Below are 16,276 nucleotides of genomic sequence, written 5' to 3' on the forward strand. Positions count from 1 at the left end.
AGGTGGCTTCTCTCAATGTAATTGCCAAGAGCCAAGCACCTTTGCAGGGTGGAAAAAAGAAAAAAAATAAAAAAGGAAAAAAAAGCCAAACAATATTAGAAAACAAAACAAAACCAACTTCCATTAGGCCTACGCACCACGCAGAACCCTTTCCTCCAAACAGTACCTGATATGCAATGCAAAACAAAACAAGAAAGGCAGAGGGAAAGACCCAAATTCCAGTTAATTTGCTCTCCCTCTGCAGAATCTAGCTATTCATTTCTATTTGATCCATAATTTTATCAATAATTCTTTGTTGTATCGCATTTCTTAGAGCTATATAGCAGAAACAGTTTCTTCACCTGTAATTGACTAAACAAGTGAAATGAAAACCTGTTCAAATTACAGCCACCTGGACGTTTTAAATATTCACGTCACAGACAACACGCCAAGACCCAGGAAGACCCAAAACCTCAGAAATTTGCCTGTTTTCCCGCATGCCTGGGGACTGGCAACACTGGCAGCAAACCAGAGGGGTCTGCACCCATTCCTGAGTCCCACTCAAGAGATATCACAAACACAACAACAAGAGGGACTTGAGAGTCATCAGCAATGTCCCCACCAAAAGAAACTCATCTACTCACAATTTAAGGCAACCATTTTTTACTCCCGCGAAAGGCAAACCTCCTGTAAGGAACTATGACAGAGAGGTCATCAGGCCTTTGGCTGCGTGTTGTAAAAAACATGTTGGAAAAGTGTAAACAGAAGGACAAAGACCAACAATTTTCTTGGGTAGTGCGATAAAATATTCCCAGTCATAATTTGCAGGCAATTTTAAAAATTAAGTCTTAATAACTGAAAGAAATTGCTGGAAAGCTACTATGTATGTCTTACTACTTCCAGCACTTCTTTAAACTCATTTTGATGTGTTTGCTCTACAAACTCTGACTCCAACCAATTTCTTCAGATGGCGGATAAAATCCAAGGAAATTTCCTGTCATTTTGATTTAACTAAACCCTGTGATCTGACGAGACTGTGATGTTGACACAGTAGCACTGTTTGAGCATACGAAATTGTGAATACGTTTTCTAAAATATGGATGAAGCTCCCCGTCGCCTCGTAGAGGCCTGTGCCAGGGGACGCCTCTCCCGCAGTGGCTGCCCCACTGGGAGACGGCTCGGCCATTTTATGGAGAGGGCAGGAAAATGGATCAATAGGAGGCTTTTCAGCACCTGAGACCGTGAATATTTACAGATGGGTGTGCTCTGACACACCAGCAACTCAATTTTTTTAAGGAAATGATTAAAGTTACAGGTGTGTGCTAGGGGAATTAGATAGCCAGAGGTCATGCCAGCTTAAACCCAGAATAGACAAAGCGCGTTCGTGTGTGTAGAATTTGCATTTCAGATATAAACTTGGTATAACAAATAATAGATTCACAAGAAATAACATACTTTAAAGTCCACCACTGCTGGGCGTGCAAGAGACCGAGCTGAGCGCTCGGGACGTCACCTGGAGGGAGCGGCGCAGCCTTCAGGTAACCGGGGGCTCACCTGAGCTCCCAACCCTGCCGACTAATTAAATAACACTTCATCATGGCCAAACCATCTCCCTTCCATTGCCTGGCTATTAGGTAATACTTCACAAGGTAGTTTTAAGAGAAACTACTATTTGGCTACTTGCAGAGCCCAGCACCAGTTATCTCCACCGCGCTGAACCAAATCTGTTGTTTCAAGAGACTTAGCACGGTTATCATCTGACAGCTGCTGAACCAACATGAAATTGGCTGGGCCTCTCGATCCAGCTCCTATGGGGCATCATCCACAAAAACTAATAACAACAATAGTAATAACAGAAGGAAACCCAAAGTCCTGACAAGAAGCATGACTGCTTCATCAGATATTTCAACCTCTCCTATGAGTAACTTGTATTTAGCCCTCAAAGTAAATTATACAGTGCGCTGACAGACACATAATGAAATTGCTTTGCCACCGGCCCTTTCGGTTTCTTCAAAGTTTCTTTTATTATAGGAAATTAGTGGATCAATTAACGCTTATTGACGCACTTATTATTTCATATTTCATCTGATGCAAGATCTGCAACTTAGCTACCACCTGGGAGGATTAAAGCAATAGCTCGGTACGATGCAGTGCCAAGTCCCTCAGCTCTCCCGCCCTTCCCTCTTGCTTTCTCCTTAAAGGAAATTACAGCTGCCAAGTCTTCCCTTGCCTGATGTTTAACGAAAGGAAAGTTGATCAACGATCGCTTGGAGCTGCCCGTCTTCTCCCATGAGTCAAAAAAAGGAAGCTAACCTGCCACTCTTTCTTATTTTTTAAAGCTCTTGTATGCATGATGCCTATTGCAGGGAAAATCTTTTATTCCCCAATGTCCTCTGTTAAAGACCTCTTACAGAAAAGGAATCCAACAGTTCATTACTTCTATCTGCTCAACATACTTTTGACATAATTGTATTAGTGCCTAGTTGCAGAGCTTGAGAAGTGAAATCTGAAAAGCGGCTTTTTGCCATCGGTTTATTTATTTGCGGAAGCCCTGTTCGTGCACTAGAATACAAACCATGTTATTTGCAGTTCATATAATTTGTTTAATGCACGATGTTCAAGAGGCCACCCGTGCTAATGCATCAAAGGAATAAGTGAGTTACTCTCTCCCTGCATTTAAGGAGGAAACTACCGTCTGAGCCAAATCCCTCCTGCCGATGCACTTGGCTTTCACCTAACTCGAGTCAGCGAGGGGGCACGGAAAGGGAAATGCTGGAGGGGAGAGGCTGGGGGCTGCGAGGGGCCCCCCAGTAAAGTTGCTCTGCTGATGCCGACTGCACTTCTATTCTCACCAAGAGCTATTTGACTTGGTAGGTGTCCATGCATCACCGCTAGATGAATGCGTGTTATGTCCATTATAAGTCGCTTTCATCTTCCATTCAGCTGCAGTAGTTGGACGTCAATGCATTAATTACAATCCACGGGGCCTGTTCATCACATTACGCTGAAGTATTCAATAAATACAAATTAACATACTGGAGCCTTTCCATGAACATATCTTGCCTAACTTGGAGTGAATGGATTCATAAAAATACATCTTAAAGCATAATAAGGAGGAAAATAGCAGTTCTGTAACAAATTTAGACTAATATACATCTTATATTTTAGCAGATGATTGGTTAGTAAATTGCATTAAAAGCAAAACAACTCTATTAGCCGTGCCAGAAGATGCATTACACATCCCAGCAGGCTCCAAACTGTTCCACCTAGGAGAGACACACGTGTGTTTGGTAGTTTATATTGCACTGTCAGACTAACGGTGAAACAAAACCAATAATAATTAGTGCTAAAGTAAGTGGAGATGTGCTCTCTAAAACAGTCACATGCCCATTTTATATCTTCTTAAGCCCATAAATTACCACGTGGGCTTATCTCTGAGGCTGGAGATGATTTAGGTGACTACCACAGTGTTACACGAATTAAAGGCGTACAGTGCAGACTTCTACTACAGGAGAACCCGGCACAGAGCTCTTTCTTGCTAAAATAAAGTACAACAGCCTCTGACACCAGTAATGACCAAACGCAACCAGACACCATCACAGCTTCTGAAACAATTTTGCCTTCAGGGCCTAGAGGAGTATAAATCCAACCTAGTGATGCCCACAAATCAGCTACAGGTGTCAGGATTGCCATGCTCTCGTTCGGGGCTTTAGGACAGAAAAAGCACTTTTCACCTTTTGGGTGGGACGGGAAGGTCCACGCACCCCACCCCAATCAAGGGGTCTTCAGCATGCAACCCCAATCTTCCTGTGCAGGGCTTGCACGCTAAAGAAAAACACGTTAGCCTTCCCTAGGATAGTACAGAAATGAGATGTGTTATTTCTGATGCAGCAGGACCTTCTGGTGTAAGTTAGGAGAGGATGAAAAAGTTGGCAGACATCGGCCTGGGAAGGCTGCCTCCTGCCCTCCTAACCAGGCCCTGAGGGTGGCTCATTTTCAACCTAATTGTTATGAACAGCAGCAAACGATAATTTTACACGTGGACTTATACCCACAAACAAGTCGATCCATCCTCGAGAGGAACCCTCCCCTGGGCATGTAAAACAGCAGCTTCTGGGGACACAGCACGGCGTTCACCACCCTCATCATACAAGCGCTAGCAAATGTTTTTCCTTCGGCCACTGATTTTATTAAGAGCATTCGAGAGGTCTGTGCTAATGGAGATAGATTAGATAACCAGAGCAATATTAAGACTGGACAGGCAGTAGCAGTGCTGGTTTTCCTCTCATCAGATTGCTACAGGCTCAGTACACAGCTCCTGAATTTTCATGGCAGAAATGATTTTTTTTTCCCACCAGGCAAAGGGCGCCTCAGATCGATAGCCTTAGGGAGGTGAGTGGAATATAAAAGGGAGACATTCGTGCAGCAATATTTTTAGGATTCTAACTGCAAGAGCTATCAAATAATAGCCGCCTGACTGTATATTCAAAATATGCACGACACCTTTTGTTGTAAAATGAAACACTGCAGTGGCATTGCCTGAACTCAGCCAGTGCTATGTCAGCACTAGTAATGACTCCTGGGTTTTCACAGACCAGGGCCAAACTAATATGCCCCCTTTTTTTTTTTAAATGTTTCCATGCATGAAGAGCAGCAAGGCAAGCAGGCTGTACGCACAGTTTCAGCCAAGCGGGGTTTGATGGACGACTCCGTGGTAGCATCAAACACTGTGTAAAGACGTATTTTCTCCACAATTAAAATGAAGCATGAATGACATGGAGAATCAGGTCACAGAGCCAGACAGGAGAACAAAAACACAGGAACAGACACTCTGGGCAGCGTCTTGCAGGAAAACTTCAAAATCAGCCCCTACCTGAGAGCAATTCCAGCAGCAGCTCTATCAGACTGGAGCCCTGCACTCAAACTACAGAAAATCAGGCTGTGGGAAAACCTTGTGAAATACAGTTCACGTTAAAATACATCCTGAAAGTGTATTTAGAAAGTTACCTCAGTCTTTCAAGCTCTCCTGTGTTCCATTTAATTTCATATTTAAAAAGTACCTATAGATTTTGTAATCACAGGGTGAGGATATTTTTACTCTCCCTTTTCACCGTGCTCCTTTTCTGGTGCTTTGCTTTGAAATTAATGTCATTCCCACTCCCGTATGTGCTCCCTTCTGTCCCCCTCCAAACTCCATCACAGCTCCAGCAGTTTTTTGGGGCTGTGACAAACAGCACTGCAAAACTGACGCTGTGTGTTTCTGGTCACAGAGCAGGCAATTGCTCCAAATGCCCTTCAGTGTCCAGTGGGGTATCTGTGACCTTTTTCTAACACTTGAGTCAGGTTTTATGATGAACAGAATGACAAATACAAAGAAATAAGCCACAGACTGGCATATACTTAGCACATTTTTGTTTCTTGGTAAATCACAGCCACGGATTCCTTCTACAAGCAGCAAGTTTCTAATAATACAGCTGGGATGCCTGTGCTCTGGTGAAGGATGCACAATCTGAGTGCGGCTCAAAACATGAGTTCAGTGGGGCTGTACTTACTGGTCTGCAGAAACGGAAACAAAAACGCTGCAGATGTACCTTGTATACTGCAGAGGGGAAAATCTCAGGGCAGAGCGGTGCTTTGGAGGCCTGAGCTCCATCATTTATTTCTACTGATAGCTCCTGATGTTCTTCCTGAAGTTGTGACCATCCAAAAACTTGAGAATGAGCTTTTTATGATGGTGCTAAAGACAGACACTGGCAACAGCTGAGCTTCACCTCAAATCTTGATGCCACTGAAGCATCTTCAAAGCTTTTTTTACTTTTTTCTATAGGTTAGTGCCTTTAGAAAAAAAGAAAAAAGAAAGAAAGAAAAAGAAAACACCTCTTTTTGGAAGTATTAAAGCAGAACCGTCCTTTGAGTTCAGCTCATTCAATTTCCTACTGCTATTTTATTTCAGTTTCTATCTGGACATCCTGGATTTGTCAAGGAGATTTTCTCCTGTGAAGAACATGAAATAAAAACATCTCAGCTGTGGCTCTAGATAAATTGTATCATTGCACCAGGGATATGTACTGTACTTGGTAATTTTCTGATGGCTGCTCTGGCATTTTGATTAAAAAATTAGCACTGTAGCTCTGTAGTGCTGTCCAGTGTCAATAAAGTATGTGCTAAATGAACTAGGAACTGGTTGATGGACAATCTCAAAAAGCAGTTCTCACTGGGGAGCTCTCTAACAGGGCTGCTTCTAGCGGCACTGCACGGAGAGTCATCCACAGCCCGAATCTGTCCAACGTCTCTGCGAGGTCTGGAATGAGCACAGGCATCCCAGCTGACGTTACGGACACCGGGCACGGATAAGAGAGGCCAGCAGAAGACAGGACTGATGCACTGGGCTTCCAGGGTTTGCTGGCAAGCTGGGCCCATGCGCAATAATTAAAACCACATACACAGTTATATGACCACATGTCCAAGAGCAAGGAATGCAGGACACAACTGTAACGTGAAAACCCGATGATATAACTAATCCCTTAGCAGGGAGACGTGCAAGAAAGTGACACACGACAGTGGCCAAGGACCAGCGTGATCCTTGCCGGGACAGATGTCACCCTCAGCATCGACGTCGGTGGTACTCAACCTAAACGCACCACGAGCTGCCTGAAACAAACACACGAGCCAAGGTGTGGCAGTTGCAGCCTACACATCTGAGGCAGATGGCAGATACACTTCTTCTGATATATTGAGGAACATTTTGGGGCTTCAAAGCTATGAATCTGACAAACAAGTTGGGGAAGAGAAGATGAAGAGCATGTAGATGGAGAAGCAATTCAAAGCATCCATGAGATGCCTGGAAGGGAAAACAGAACATACGCAGCAGTGTTTCTTAGATGAAGGAAGATTTCAGAAGATAAATATAGCTTTAGCAATTACTGATTACAACTTCCCTCATATTTAGTAACAAAAACAAAAACAAACAAACAGATTTTTGCTTCATGACTTTGCTTCATTTGCTTCCCAAATTCCTTGGAAAGACATTTACTGAAAAAAAAATATAAAAGGAACTACAATGCAGAAAGTTTAGGTCTGATTTTCAGAAATCAGCTCTGCTTTTGCCAGAACAGAACAAAGCCATAGGAAAGCCTGCAATTCTACACTCTCTGCTAATTGAAAATGCAAATTATAATTTATAGATCCCTACCTACGTGATCTGAAGGTGCGTATGTCAGTCTGAAGGACTGCCAGTCATTTTATGATCTCACCGACATTTCTATTTGCTGTTCACTGACGTAATTTTGTGTCTGCAAGCAACTGAGAACACTATTATTTGTGTATGTGAGATTGCTTCAGTGAACATTGCTGGTATGGATCAAATAATTTTTTGGGAAATGGTATTTGCCTGCTTTTACGCACCGGTGAGTCACTCATAAATACTTATAAATATTTAGATATTCTGCTCCTGCAAGAGTGTGTGTAGACATTTGATATGGTTTGTACTACATCACCTCAGAAGCACTACTCCACACTGCAAAGTCTTGCATTTGAAACCAAGATTAACAAATCAATGCACCCTGAAGAGCATGTTAAAATCGCCATTGTATTCCGGTGTTTTCTTTGCAATTCGTAGAGAATAGGTTTCCAATAACAACTTGTAATTAGTTCATTTTCTCTTATTCAGTCGTTATATATTAAGCCCACTGACATTTTCCAGATGGTATCTTTCAGAATAACAGGTATTTGGAAAACTACTAGAGTTTGGCAACTCACATTTGAGTGCACTGCTACCCGTGTGCAGCCGAGACACACGTCTGCGCAGAAGGAAACAGCAAAACAGGCATCGGATCTCGCTGCATTTTCCTGAAAGAAACTGGATAGCAATTCTTGACCAACAATCACAAAATCATTCCAACCACCTATCTTTGCCATTAATCCTATCAAAATTTTAACTCGGGACTCTCTGTTAACTCAAATCCTAATGTAAAAATATATAGACTAAGCAGACTACAAAAGTGAACAGCAAACACATTTGGATGAATTTATCTGCGGTCTCAACATGGAAACGTTCCCCTTCTTGGGCCAGAGGCAAAACCACGTCCCTCTTTCCAGTGGTAAACATGCATCCACGTGGAACGTATTTTTTCTTGATCTTTTCTTGTTTTTCCCCAGGACCGTATTTTAGCTTAGGAAGCATTCTTGCTTAGATTATGTTTGTCTTTATTTTTAACACATTATTTTTTTTTCCTCTGAGGTAAGCCTTTTACTTGGTTTAAAATGAAACAAAAGCATTGAGAATACACAAGATGCTACAGAAAGACCCAACTCTTCCAGCTCTTTTTGGAACCACAATCAGTGCAGGACACTGTGCTGGAGCCCAGTGATGTATTTTAGATTTGGAGCTCAGAGCTGAAGGCTTTCACAATGAGGAGAGCTTTAAAAAGAAAAAGAAATTACCTTTTTTTTTTTTTTTTCTGAATGTTTCTGATATCAAGGAAAACAACAGGACTGAACATCAAAGCAAAAAAGGTTTCTTCATTCAAAAATTACCTTCCCACTAAAACTGAGTGAGGATGAACTCACTTCGAGTCCCAAGCGAAGTGTCCTAGCAGTCAAAATATCATTTCCAGGTGCAACAGGACCATGTCTATCGCTAAAGTCAGGCATCTCACACTCAAGGCAAGGAGTTTGGTGCTTCTGAAGATCTAAGAAGTCCACAAAGACCCCTGAGAGCTCAAGCGCCTGCCTGCAGCTTAGCCCTGGGCTGGAACACAGGCGTCGGAGCGCACACAGCCCCCAGCGCTGATTCCCATAGCTCCACGCTATGAAGTGGCTGCATCTCCCTACAACACAATGCTGCCGGTTCGGTCCTAATAAAGCCTAAAAAACCAGTGCAGGATCCCAGCTCGGCTGCAGAAACACAGTTACTAAATGATGCTGCAGTGACTTTAATGCCCGCTGGTGTTTCCCATCATCCCTGCTCAGCCACTCTGCATCTGCTACAGAAATCTAGCTAAACAGTTTAAAACTTCTGCTTTTTGCTTGATTTTTAACTTTTAGTTTAGTTTTTGCTCTAAGAATGCGCTATTGAATTCATTATTCCAGAAGACACCCAAAAAAGTTGCCTTTATGCGCAGCAACACAGCTGCACGTGACTCCTCAAGGCAGGCTGGAACCGCTTGCTTTGGCCAGCTGAAGGAAACCTCATGTCTTTCCCGAGCACTTCGCATCACCTCTAACATTGCCTCAAACCGAACGCAGAGGCCAGCGCTCCCCTGCCTGCTGAGGCGTGTTTGAAGTTTGGGTATCACATAGCTCACAGGAGAAACAAATCAATGCCGGTAAGCTAATGAATTATTTCCAACTTTGTACCAATACCTGCAGCAACATGAAAGAAAAATTACATAGCAAGGAGATTACAGCTGGAGAGGCTGAGCATGGTGCACAGATTGTCAATACTTTAGGAGAGCGATTTGATCCTGTAGGTAACTGTTGCTACAACATTGCTAAAGAGAAGACCTCAAGCAAAACATTTTATCTCACAATATAGTTGTCCGATATAATTAACCAAGCTTGACCAATCTGGCTGGAAGGTAGCAGCACCAAATGCCCAACCCCACGTGCCACACCAACAGGGAGACCACGTCTGTAAAACACGCAAGTAAACGTTTCATCTGGAAATGGAATTTACGGATGCAATTTCAGCCGAACACCTGGGTTTCCAGTCGCACGTGGAATACATATATTATGGACAATTTTTCCGAATGTGTGCATTCATTTTCCTCAAATGCAATTTATTTATATCTTTCCTTAAGATGAGGTTTCTATCACGAATAGCAACGCTCCCGAATGTTTCCTTTGTGACTCCACCAGCTCCCTCGCCCCCCTGCCCCAGCAGCCCCCGGTTAGGCCCTGCTGCCCTTCCCCGTGGCAGAGCTCTGCAAGCATCGATCTCGGTGCTCGGGTGACGGTTACAAAGCTCTATCGACGAGTAGTTTCCAGCGAAACAGGAATATCAGAAATATAGCCCGCAAAAATAAATCTGCTTTATACTCTGCACTTCTGACGAGGCTCGGGAGGATGCCTGGAGGAGTCGGGAGCGAACGGTTCCTCTCACCGCGCAGTCTTATTGCCTGACGGGGAATAGAGCTATGGGAGGTTTTAGGACCTACGGGAGGTTTTAGGACCTGCAGGAGGTTTTAGGACCTGCAGGAGGTTTTAGGACCACTGCGCTAAGTCTGGAGCCAGGCTCACTGCTGCTTCTCTGCAGCACCGGCAATGATTTATCCAACAGCCATGCCCAGCCCAGGCTCCCGATTCATTTCTTTGTTCAAATTCACCCATAGTGCATTTTTTGATAAATTTCAAGGACAGTTAAAAAAGGAAAACCTGAACTAAATGAGAATCAGGGAAGACCACAAACTTCTTGTAAAGAGTTTAACAGCACGATATTGGTCAATGTGAGAAAATTTAAGAGTGAGAAGAGCACATAGCTCCTGCAACCTCTTCTGCATTCTTTCCAGCACAAAATTCTCCTCTTCTAAACTCCATTTGTGTTTGTTAGATAACGACATATCCCATCGATAACAACATATCCCCCCTTCTTAGAGAAACATCAGTTTTCTCTCTACACATAACGGATGTGCATAACTGGTTGGAAAATATAACGGGACTGAAAAATAGTGATTTAGTATTTTTCTTTCAAAAAATTTTTTTTTTTTTGGTCCAGACAGGACATCTAAGATCTCAAAATGTCACTGCAGAGCCACTGGAAAGTGTGAGATACAGCACAAGAACTGCACTCTGAAAATGCGCGAGGCGACCTCGGCAAGCTGTGACTGCTTGGGGATGTGGGAATTATCTTGTGTTATAATTTCTAATCTGACCCAGTGAAATACCCCTGATCTTCTACACAACCTCAGTCAAAAACCTTTCTAAACACAGCATGACCTACTGGAAACAGCTGCCACAGGGTAGAGCAAGGGTGCTTGCAAAAGGCCTTTTTTTTTATGCTTTCTGAAGTACAGTGAATTGTAAAGGCAGGCTGTCAGAAGTGGATGTTGGTCAGGAGAGCGCTCTAATTGGCAAGGAGCTAGAATTTAAGGGGATTTTATCATAGGCTTAATAACTTATTAGCTAAACAATGTTGACAAGATAAAGCCATTTTGATGGAATGCATGTTTTCCCTCTCTTCGACATATTTGTGTTACAAATGGACCTGTCCACATCGATGATAATATAGATCTAGAAGATTACACTGATTTTTTTTTTTCAGCTAGGCTTTCACATCTGCCAACCTGCTACTTTCCCATCAGGGAAGACAACAGGAAAGCCAAAAGTGACATGCCTAATTCTAATGACCTCCAGTCAGATACGGTTCCAGAAGTTATATCTAAAAATCACTCATCTGAGCATATTTAAAACAGGACTCAGCTGGGTGATGTGCTTGCCAATTTACTCGACTATCTCCATGCTGATTAATTAGATGCATACTCTGCGTTAGTACTTAGGAAAACTAAGCTTCTTATTTATTACTCATTTATTGAATCTTTTTTGACAATAAAGAGGAAAGATAACAGACAAGTACACTTACTAGTACTCTCTCTGGTTTTGAAAATCTTGACATCATCATCTTAAAAATGAATTACTTTTCATTATGGCCCTAAGTCTTCTTACCTAATAAAATTTACTAATGAGAAATTAGAAGACACCTAAAGTTTGTTCTTTCCAGAGCTGCCAGGAGAATATTTGAACTGTCTCAGATGTTACTCATGCGTGATTAAGATGATTTGAAAAGCGATACTTTAATCCTGGGCTAATAGATATTTCTATTCATCCCCATACACAAAAGCAAATTCCTAAACATTGTATTCTTGGGATTTGGGGATAAAAGAACTTTCAGAAAAAACAGAAGAAAGATAATGCATTAGATAGGGTTTGGAGGAGGACCACTACTTCTGTCCATAATCTGAAGCTGTGCATTAAGACTCATATACAATTGGTTAGCACAATTAGAAATTATTATTAAAAATAGCATCTATTAGAAGTAGTACTTGTAATTGTGAAACCGGGTTTTGAAAAAAGTAAGAGACTGGATTTTTCTCATCCACACGGTTTTCATGCCCTTACAGCTGATTAACATGGCTGGGGATCCAACTCACCCTTTGGACCTGCTCGGATAGAGGATGTGTTGAAAGAAAGCAAAAGAGAGACACGGAGTGAGAAATTACAATTTTGTGGCTCTCTAAGTTACAGAAAGGCCACGAGTCTCTTTAAAATGAAATGCAACCTCCAAAGTATCACAAGAATGACAAATTGGAAAGCTCTTTACATTATCAAGGTCATCTTCAAACCTTTCAAACGCTGCAACGCTACACCGGAGCACGGTATGCTGAAACACACGTAACAGAGTTTTCGAGAGGATAAATTAGATTGAGACTTTCTAATGTCACTGAATTCTTGTAGTTAGGTTCCTCGGCTTGCTGAGCAGCAATCCCCACGGCCTGCTGCTGGCATGCAAAAATGAGTGACTTGGGTGAATTTAAAGCAACAAAAGGATGACCCTAATGGGCAACAAATATGAAAAATGTGTGGTATATTGTACTTCTAAACTTCTGTCGCAAGCTAAAGTCTGGCTTATAATGAAGCACAAAGTTAATACACATATTTTAAAGATGTTTTTCCTAGATAGTGTAATAAAGAAAAAAAATATACTTTTACCAGGCACTGAAGTTCACTTACAGAGTCTGCAGAGTTTCTAAAGTTACAAGCAATGCACTTCGCTTTTAAATTAAAAGCTGATGACCATTAACTGCTCTGGACAAAAACATGGATTCTAGGAATTGAAAATGAAGAAGTCCAATTTTCTGCTTCTTTTTATATACAAAATCCGTTTGATAGACATTCATTCCACCTTTTTTTGTTACAATATTTTTGCAGTTTATTGATCGCTGTCTCCGTTCATTGGCTAGTATTTTACACCCGTCTTATTTTCATTGCCTACTTAAAATTCACTGAACCAGAAACACATACAGATGACTACTCCTGGAGTTTAGTTACGAGTTGCTGTGACTTTGAGAACCCATTGATCCAAATATGCTCCCAAATAACTGCATGTCAGGCCTTCATAGTTGGGTTAATTCACTTCATAGCCCTCCTAATATATGAGGTTTTATGTTTTACTGTATATCTGCTGGTTTGAGTATGCTGTGTTGAATTAAATGCATATGCGGTTCAAACAGGTCCAAGGTGACAACTGGGGCTAATTTTAAAGCACTTTACACATTATTATCCGAAGGTTTTTTTTTTTCTTAATGAAAAGCCAGAAGCCAAGAAAACAGAAACCATTCTCTTTAGAAAAGAGGATATTCGGCAAAAATAGAGGTTGTGCATTAGCATCACAGCTTGCCCAAAAGCACCAACGAGGAACATGCTGGTGTGGTGCACGTGGGATTCCTGCACACGCTGAGCTGCCTCCACTGAGCATGAACCAGTGCAGGGTGCTCTGGTTTAGAAAATGAAATTAAGAGGTACTGAAATTAATTTGTCTTTAAAACGTCATACACAGGGTTTTGAGAACCCAACTTAAATGGTAATGAGCTTACTATCAGCCTTTTGCCCACACTGAACAGTTCAATGGTTGAATCCTGTTTTCATTTAAAGAGCATTAATAATATCTTTGATAAACCATGCACAAGTACTCTGTAGCTCACGAGTCTGATTGGTGCAAAACAAACAAAAACTACATGTTTTTTTCTTTCTTTTTAATATTTCAAAGTGAAAAATGTCAATAAAATTTCACCTGTCATCCAGGTGAAGGAGACAACGCGGGACTTTTCCAGGGAAGAGGGAAGGACTTCAAGGAATGATTAATTTAAAGCACGAATGTAATGTTATGAAGATAAATGGGATAACACAAGCACTTATTGTTTAACACAGTTTAAGTAGCTCAGTGATCTAGGGATGTTTGCAAACGGTGCTGAGGTATCTACTGAGATCGCACACAGTCCTTCACTTACTAACATGGAAACAAAACACAGGAAGATAATATTCAGTTAAATACCTTCCCCACAGCAAACTAACACACTACCACAAGACATTTGCAAGGTTTCAAGAAGAGAAAGAAGAAAGTAATTTCCCATGTGTATTCTTTCCTCAGGATTAATTCGGAACCACATATTGAGGTCTATAGACCTAGCCTCTTCGCTGACATCCCTCCATTGCCACTGACAGGAAGCCAACACCAGGAAGCACAACAAAAACCACAAGATAAAAGTAAGTCCCACACACTTTTACCAACCTCCTAGTTCATGCACATCCTTTGGAGCACAATAACCTTTAGAAACAAGCCTTTCAAAGTAATTTCCATGTCATTAAATACAAAAAGGGACTATTTTTGCTGATCACATCTGGGCAGACAACACTGCCACCACAGATATTCACGTGCTTTCAATACCAAGGACAGACAAAAGCGTCAGGACTTACGGAAGGCTGTATAGAGCTCCTGCAGGGTTAAGCGCCCGTCATTGTTATAATCATCAAACCGGAGGAGGTCTTCTAGCGTACAATCCAATAAATCATCGTCCAGATCCTCCTCCTCCATGAGCTGTGGCAAAGAAAACATGAAATCTTCATGTAAAGTAAAGCTGCAGGCTGGGGGCCTGGCTCACCCAGCAGGTTTTGCATTAAATGACCCATGGACACGTATCTCCCCTCAGAGGGGCACTGAGACCTGCTCTTTCTTAGAGGATGGTAACAACTTGGGTCCCAACACCATAAAACCCTCCAACTTGGAGCTCTGACTTGGCACAAACTTGGCTTTGGCCGCCAGCTGCTGGCACTGGCTCACGAGTCCTCTGAAGGCCTCTAAGCATCAGAGGCTTTGGAAACCAGCCATGTTCATAAGTCATCAGATCAGGACAAGGTTTATAGGGCAAAGAGAAAAAAGAAACTCAACAAGTGCTATTGAATATTCATACTGTCACCTCCCAACACAATAATAACAGGCAACCAGTGGAAAGAAGTTACGTATTTGCTTTGTGTCAGGGTACGCCTGCTAAGAGCCTCGTCCTGCAGCAGCACAGGAACACGTTTCCACTCTGCCAATGCACTGGAACATGAATATTCAACAGGGAAAAATCTGCATCTGATCTTCCTCTCTCCTCTGTAGGTAAGGACAAAACTGTACTCCTTGCCTTTACGACTAGGACAGGCAAGAGTTGATGATGTATTCAAAAATAATGCGTTTTTTCAGCCCCTGACAGTTTGTTTCTTGTGCATTCTAAACATTTCATACATTCCACGTGAAAAATGAAGAGAGCTTTAAAAGTCATACATCCAAGTTAGCAAATTGCTAAACTCAGACCTAAGCATAATGAAAATGACGGCTTCTCTGAATTTATGGTGGAACATGAAGAAAACACCTGAAATATTGCATCTTCCAGGCAGGAAGGCTTTTGCTGTAGTCCAGAGACTCTTTTATTTACTATTCTAGTCTTGGCCTATTATATTGAAGCAATTTAAAGTAATAATGCTAAAAAAATGACCCTTCACCTAGGCAGTAAAAATGTTCAATGAAAGTGAGATCAACCATAACTTCCAAGATCAATCTTCTAAAGATGAAAATTTCCCTTTGTCTACCTTTGTATTGAAAATTGATTAACTTTTCATAAGACTGACAAGTTTTTTTACTAGCCCTTTTGATTTAACATTGATGGACAAAAAAAAAACACACCACAAGACACTTCAGCTGCAACATATTCATTAGATTTTATGAATCTGACTTTAAAACGCATTAAAAGTTTTAAACGGAAATAACATTCCCATTACCACCGCTGTTAATAGCCCTGCATACCAACGGCTGCAGGACTACGTGGGCATTTCACACTGCTGGGTCCTGAGGGAAATGGCTCAATAGGGTCTGTTGGCAGCAAGGAGGCAAATCAGGCTCTAAATAGAAGGAACGGACCATCTGCTGTCACCTTTTTGCTCAAAGAAATTATGTCACGGAAAATAAACAAATGGGCAAAGATCCTCACCATGTCTGGGTGCTAGAGGCTGCCCTGGTACCAGACTGTCCTTGCCGCGGGGGCTCTGCTTCCAGTTTCTCCCCTGGGACGAATCCCTCTGCACTGAGCTGCCTAAAGATCCCCTTTCAGGCTTTAAAAATGACTCCATTTTTTTTTTCTGCAGCAGTGCAGGTTACCTGCCTCAGGTTTTTCCTTGCAGACAAGGTTATGGTGCTCAAGAGACTATTTTTCTTTTAAATAAAACAAAGAAAATGCACGGCAACAGCTCATCCAGCAGCCAGGGA

The 16,276-nt window shown here is 41.9% G+C and overlaps 1 protein-coding gene across 6 annotated transcripts in view; it reads right to left on the reverse strand.

The window, feature by feature from the left end:
• The window catches only part of FSTL4 (follistatin like 4), a 213,656-nt gene that overhangs the window by 83,618 nt on the left and 113,762 nt on the right, over positions 1–16,276 (reverse strand). For all 6 annotated transcript variants that reach the window (XM_067005500.1, XM_048057187.2, XM_013175835.3 and 3 more), the window contains one exon: positions 14,449–14,569. In XM_067005500.1, the coding sequence (XP_066861601.1) occupies positions 14,449–14,569 (121 nt within the window). The remainder of the gene's footprint in view (positions 1–14,448; positions 14,570–16,276) is intronic.

The sequence above is a fragment of the Anser cygnoides genome, chromosome 14 (assembly GCF_040182565.1).
Source record: "Anser cygnoides isolate HZ-2024a breed goose chromosome 14, Taihu_goose_T2T_genome, whole genome shotgun sequence".
NCBI classification, from domain to species: Eukaryota; Metazoa; Chordata; class Aves; order Anseriformes; family Anatidae; genus Anser; species Anser cygnoides.